The sequence below is a fragment of the Lactuca saligna genome, chromosome 5 (genome assembly GCF_052625555.1).
Source record: "Lactuca saligna cultivar CGN05327 chromosome 5, ASM5262555v1, whole genome shotgun sequence".
Lineage (NCBI taxonomy): Eukaryota > Viridiplantae > Streptophyta > Magnoliopsida > Asterales > Asteraceae > Lactuca > Lactuca saligna.
Genome location: NC_136421.1, coordinates 266,437,198 through 266,444,463, shown reverse-complemented (window position 1 = coordinate 266,444,463; position 7,266 = coordinate 266,437,198). Strand labels below are relative to the sequence as shown.

General features: G+C 32.6%; 1 protein-coding gene across 1 annotated transcript; it reads right to left on the bottom strand.

Annotated features, from left to right (window-relative positions):
• Positions 1–4,553: 4,553 nt before the first annotated feature.
• Positions 4,554–5,777, bottom strand: LOC144997699 (trihelix transcription factor GT-3a-like). The gene is made up of 2 exons (XM_078957572.1): positions 5,431–5,777; positions 4,554–5,362 (listed from the first exon to the last, which is right to left on the bottom strand). Exons 1-2 carry the CDS (start codon positions 5,698–5,700, stop codon positions 4,829–4,831), a joined length of 804 nt encoding a protein of 267 aa, XP_078813698.1. The 5' UTR covers positions 5,701–5,777; the 3' UTR covers positions 4,554–4,828.
• Positions 5,778–7,266: the final 1,489 nt, after the last annotated feature.

The window sequence follows — 7,266 nt, the reverse complement described above, 5'->3', positions numbered from 1 at the left end:
TCTAACTATCAAAACGCTTTGTAACATGTTGAGCAAAGTGTTAAATCTTTGATAAATTCATATATTACATGTATTTCTTGTTATGATATATTTATATAATAGGAAATTACTTGCTGAATTTATAAGAATCCTCCATCATAATCATTAATACAAAACAAAGCAAGTTAATCATAGTTATATCGTACTATACGTTTGACTTACATAGAGTGGGATTCTTAAACGCCACAGAGAAATATACTAAACTATAATAGGTATAGTTAGGGTACATATACATTTCAAACATTTTAATAAACTATAATAGGTATAGTTTATGATCATTTACATAACATACTCGTACAAAAAGGGGGGTACAAATACAAATTACCGGGTTTTTATACAAAAGGGGGTACAAATACAAAGTGTCGGGTTTATATACAAAAAGGGGTACAAATACAAAGTGCCGGTTTTTATACAAAAGCGGTACAAATACAAAGTGCCGGGTTTATATACAAAAAGGGGTACAAATACAAATTGTCGGGTCTTTATACAAAAAGGGGGTACCGATTCAAAGTACCAGGTTCACTTAAGATAGTTATTATGATATTAAAACTATATTGCATCTAGAATTGTTAGACTTCAACTATAATCGCTGAGCGTACATGTTTGAGTCTTATAAGAATTTTGTCTTGATTGGCCTAGAATTAGTGGTGCCTGCCTCATCTCCTGTTCCTTGTTTGGTTATGGACCTAGGGCAGACCCACTATATTCAACGTTTTATCTAATTTAAACCTTATATAACTTATATACACTGGACGATTATAGAGGAACTCTACGGGTCATTCTAGGGTTCATTAATGCATCATATAGGAATATTTCTATTCACACTTAACTAAGAAAATAATGGATTTTCTGGAAATCAAACTATATCGATTTTACAAGGAAAACGGTTTCTACTTCAAACAAAACTCTTATGAACTCACCAACTTAATTGTTGACACTTTTCAAAACTACTTGTATTCTCAGGAAATCAGTGAAACAGGAAAACTTCATCGCTTTGAGGATGGGACGTTAAACTGTCAACAATTTATTTTTGTCATCATAATGTAATTGACTTTGAATCATGTAAACATATACTTTGGTGTAACATTTTCAATTATATTTATGATGGTTGTATTTACTTTGAGCACTATTATTTTCATTGTTGTGATACTGTACATGAAGTCCTCCACCCCCGGACGTTTCCGCCATCCTTGGTTTGGGGGTGTGACAAGGACCCTCTTGGTTCGGAACCCTCTTGGGCCGGAACCCCTCTCTACTTCGGAGCTTCTAATGGATTTCGGAATGCCCTAGTTTGCTTCGGAACACCTTCACTCTGGAGGGATTTGCTCCGGAATCACCTCGTGCGGATCCTTCGGTTCTACTGCGGAAGACCTCGCCTCGCTTCGGAATTCCCAGCCGGCTTTGCAACTCATGTCCGGACCTCCGGACTTCACATGTGACTTCGGATCCGAGAAAACACTCTAGAACTGAGTGAATGCTCCGGAATTTTGCCACATGACTCCGGAACTCCCCTAAGCCCTTCGGACCCTCCTAGATTCCGTACTACACTACTGATTTTTTTCCATTTCAGATTATTTCTTCAGTTTAGGCTATTTTGACGTCAGGAATTCCTCCAAACTTGTGTTTTTCATATCTTAGACCCTTTAAACCCCTATTTTATACTAAAATTGATTATTTTAAACATATTTATATGAAATAATACCCAAGATTTTTAAAGAGATTCTAACTAGATAAGGGGTTTGACTTTATGATGTGATGCAAATCCCCCGTTTTTCCATGCAAATCTCAGTAAAACCCATATTACCCATAGATAATAAGGTTATCCACCAGCTCTCCAAGCAAATGTCGAATCACCCCTTATCCCCTCCATTTAGATACGTGAACTCATTTCCCCCTTATTCCACTTCTCATTTGCATACTCAGTAAACTCCTAAGAGGTGCTCTTAACTCATTCAAGCTTCAAGTCTCATTCCTTCAAAGAAAAATTCCTATATTTTCGTAATTATCTCATCTTCTTTGACTAGTGATTCTCCACATTATTCCTAAGATTTCATTATATTTACACATAAAACTATTCTTAGGATATTCTAAAGTCCAAAGAACCTTTCAAGTGTTGGAACTTGGAAGCTCCTTAACACTTCTTCAAATCACCCAGCAAGCTAAACCAAGGTGAGCTTCATATCCCTAATTTTTTGATATTTTTATTGTTTTGGGGGGAGGATGCAAGTCAAAACTTTGTTTTAAATCTTAGTTTGCATGCTTGTTATGCTTGTATGCTAAATTATATGTGTTAAAGTTATGAAAACATCAAGAACTCGAAATCTTGGGCAAGTCTCAAGTGTGAAAGTCATATTTCCCAAAATATACAAAGAAACAAGAACTAGCATGTCACAAAATAGAAGTTACAAGCTTCTATAACAAAAACCATAAGTATTTACGTTAAATTTACTTAAACTAGCATTTAAAGGGAAAGAGACCACTTTCAACAAACCACCTAGCTTTGAGTCACATTTTGACAAAAATGAGTCTTATTTGTTAAATTATAAATTGAAGAACCATTTTGCCGACATCAAGAATATTGGGTCTTTTTGACGAGCCTGATTTATAAAGGAATATTTTCTAAATGAAAACGAAATATTTAGCCAACTAGTACGCCATTTCTGTTTATGTAATAAATAATGGATTACAACGATTTGCTACAAAATCTATTAGTATTCTAATCAGACGAATCTTCACAGTATATATATATATATATATATATATATATATATATATAATAGTGTACGCTCAGAGTCCAGTAAGAGTTATAACCATATATATATATATATATATATATATATATATATATATATATATATATATATATATATATATAATAGTGTACGCTCAGAGTCCAGTAAGAGTTATAACCATATATATATATATATATATATATATATATAATAGTGTACGCTCAGAGTCCAGTAAGAGTTATAACCAGGGTCTCCTGGAGGGGGAGCGAGAATTTGTGTATAGATCTATACGGGGTTGACACCCCGCACCTTCGTTGTTCGCTACAGCTAGACCGTCAGTCTAGGGTGACAAATGTCTTAAACAAAACTGACGTTCTGAAGAACGTCAGAAACAGGCACTCCGTCATATTATATGGTTATAACGACTCACTAAGAATATAAAAGTGTGTTTTAGAAAACTACTCAAGTTACACTTTTTGATTTTAGACAACGATTGTTTTGAGTACTACAACGAAACTTTTATCACGCCAGTCTTAGAGTTTTAAGACCACCAACTTATTCATCGGAAAATATAAGATTTTATGGGGAAAACAAATTTATATGATTTTGTAAAACGATAAACTAAATCACACATGCAACTATACCCGATTTGTTTCCACTCTTCAAATTAGTCCCGTTATTCATTAAATGAACTGAAGATACAAAAACAATGGAATCCAAATCAACCCCAACATGATTGTCGTTAATATTGTTAAGACCTAGTTAAAATTTGTATCAAATTCCACCGCTAAAAACGAAGAATCAAGTGTTTAGATCGAGTGAGGTTTAATGGCGAAGTAGAACGCGAAGAAGATGAAGTGAAATAGGAGCTTAATAATCATATTATTATGTAATCAAGGAGATGCAACGAATAAGGATGGAGAAAAAAATCGATGATGCAAAAAGTATAACTGTAGGAATAGGAACAGAAATACATGGGCATCAACAAGATGATCTTCGAGTCGCAACAAAAAGACTTTGGATTCATTTTTCAAAATCAAATTTGCAGACGACCAACAAGAGGAAGGTTGACGAGGAAACCTGCAACAAGAATTTGGACTTGAGAGAGAGAGAAAGAGAGAGAGAGAGAGAGAGAGAGAGAGAGATTCTATTGTTTTAATCCTCCTTAATAAATGAAAGTTTTTTTGTCACGTGTCTTCTTCTCCTTTATTTGGACACATGATATTTTCTAAAATTTTTGAATTTTCTATTTTCCACTTGTTATTTTATTGTATTTTTCATTTTATTAAATTAAAATTCCACATTTAATATATAAGGTAATATATATGTAAGATATTTATTAGAAATGATTTATATATGTAATGTATTCAATGTATTAAAACCTTATTAATTTTAATAATTTAAATTTTTTCTCATTTTTCTTATAAATTTAAACTTTTCAAATTATAAAAATTTTATATTTAATTTTCTTTTTAAGTAAACCCATGTAATACATAAGTCTCACACCTAGTTATTAAAATATTAAGTAGATATTAAAAATGTAAAAAATAAAAATAAAAGGATATAACAATCATTTTAATTTTCACACACACCATTTTTCCGGTAGAAACATAACCAAAAAGATCACAAAGAAAAAAAAATCGAAGGTTAGACGAAAACCTCGAAAAAATATATAAGCATTGGCCACTTTTGCAGTTTTGTGTCTAAAATATATGTAAACAACATGAAAGCAAATATATGTATATCCAATAAAGTAGAAAAGTCAAAAGAAAATTATATCTTCGTCTTTACATGAGTATCAGAAAAGTCACTCCATGCACCATTCCTTCTCTGGACCTATGACCATTATATACCGTTTGTGTTCATGCATAAACACAAGCTTTAGTATATCTTTCTAAAATATGAACAAGAATGTATGTTGTATGAAATACACAGATGCTTAACTAAAGCATGAGTTGTGTGTATTAAAAAGTAGATGCATATTTTGTTAAGGATGTCAAACCGTTGGATTGGGATTGGCTATCAATGTACAAGTATAGAATCGGATAATCTTGAATCTATAAGCCTTGAGATCTAAGCTTATTTAAAAGTGCAGTTACAAGAGCATCTCGCTTCTGCGCTCTATCTTCTTCTCTCATGCTTCTTTGCTCTTCTCTTTCCCTCCATCTCTCATACAACATTGTTCTCTCCTTGCCTAATGCTTCCATTGCCTGCCTCCACTCCAGCTCCTTCATCCTCCTCTCTTCTTCTTTTGCCTTATACCATTCCATCGATTGCATTTCATGTTTCATATACTCTTCCAATAAATCCTTCAAGTTACTAATCACGTTGCTGCTTGTATCTTCGGGGTTACATTGGCTACTACTCTCTATACCCTTCTTCTTCTTTGTGATCTTACTTCCACTCGCCTTCTCCATATCACTGTCATCATTGTCCGAAGCAAACTTCATCTCTCTTTTCCTGGATCCACTTGCAACACCTTCTGCTTCCATCCACAGGAGCCTTTGCATGCGATTTGCGAAGATCGTTTGTAACTCATCGTAGAATGGGAACTGTTGCCTCGTACCTTCTTGCTTCATCGTCTCATATCCCTGGTTCAATTCCAAGAAAACATGAAACTTTTTTTCTAAAAGAAAAGATAGATATAATTATGACAAACCTTGTAACGCGTAACAAGATTCTTCCACTTGCTTTTACATTGATCACCACTGCGATTATAACCCCTCTCCTTCATCTTTGTAGAGATAACTTCCCATAGAAGCTTGTTACGCTTTGTCTCCATGAACTTTGAGTCCAGTTCTGCCCTAACCATCAATAACTCCCTTGTTTCTTGTACACTCCATTGCGGAAACCTGTCAGCAGCAGCAGCACCACCACCAGCATCAAGAACTCCTTCGCTGATAAGAAGGTGGCTAGGGTCCATATACATATCAAACAGATGAGTTTCTTGAAATATTCGCCACGGGAGATGATCATAGCATATGAATTGGAGTCTTGTGAAGGTTTGAATGAGAGAAAAGAAAGATTGATTGAATAAGGATATGCAAGAGATTATATAATGTTTTGCTGTGTGAATTCAAAGTGTGAAATGGTCAAAGTTTTGAGAAAGTCAAAAGAAAAAAGAACGATTCTTAATGTGCTTACACGACAATGAAAGCATGCAAGTAAATTGTTGGTTGTGACCGAATAAAAGTTGGTCATCAGTAGGATGCAGTATAGTGTTGGTTATGACCGAGTAAAATATAAGTAAAAACGCAGTAAAATGATTATATCTTGATATTGCTTACAGTTACCTCTCGTTAAAAAATTAAATACAAAATTTTAAAAACTCCCTTTTTGGTTGTTGTTAGTTGGGCATTGTAAAGAAAAAAACATATATATTATTGTTTTGTTATGATGATTATGTCTTTATATATTTTTTGATTTATATTTATATATAAAAAAAATGTTTTCCAAGGTTACCGATTTTGTAGAAAAGAATGCTTGGACAACATGAAAACGTTATATATTAATACCAACAATATAAAGTTTTGTATTTATTATCGGAGTTATGATAAAGATCTAGATATGATTTACTATTAATAGGCTTTGTATTTTATTTATTATTATTTTTTTTGTATATTTTGTTAATATCTAAAACTTATACAATGAGAAATTAAACATCACCAGTTCAATCACTATAAACATAATTAAGCAGCTAGATAAATAAGATGGTAAAAATATACTCTGTCTTTTTGTATTTTGCTCGGATGTAAAACTAAACAACAGATTTTTCTTAATAAGCCAGGCATTATTAGTTTAATCAATAAAACAATACTTATATAATTCTTAAGATGATAAAACTGCCGTGTGTTTGTCCTTAAAATAATAGAAAAACATTACCAAGCCGTAGAAATCATTTGAAAACCAACATCAACTAAAGTTCTTTTCCTTTCCCGTACGCATCTTTGACCAGTTTTTCCACAAGATTACTTAAATTAAAGGTTATAGTTAACCATTTGGACAATTTGTCTTTTATTTTCCTAAAGTCAAACGTGGGACCCATTACAATCTCGGTTGACTAAAACTATAGAGAAGAGGTTTGTGCTTTTACCAATGTAACCCTTGTGTGTTATCAATAAATATCAAAAGTCATGGTTTGACCAATGTATGGGTGATATTAATGGCATTCCTAGACCTCTAAACGGGTGTTTTGACCATGATTCGACCAAAGGTATAAGAAATTTACAAATTTCAGGTTTAATTTTCGATTCGTTTATCCGTTTATGATCCATGCTCGTATACCTTTTTATTAAATAGGTTGGGTATGGATCATTACCGATTCGTTCTGCTTATAACCCCTAATATATATATATATATATATATATATATATATATATATATATATATATATATATATATATATATATATATATATATCAAAAGGAGAAATTATTATTAACGATATGTTTATTGCAACTACTTTAGTTTAAGCTCCAAATCAATTAACTACTGA

Coding starts and splice junctions, on each gene's coding strand:
- LOC144997699 (XM_078957572.1), bottom strand. CDS start 5,700: ATGTATATGGACCCTAGCCACCTTCTTATCAGCGAAGGAGTTCTTGAT. Junction 5,363..5,430: donor ATCTTGTTACGCGTTACAAG/GTTTGTCATAAT, acceptor GAATTGAACCAG/GGATATGAGACGATGAAGCA.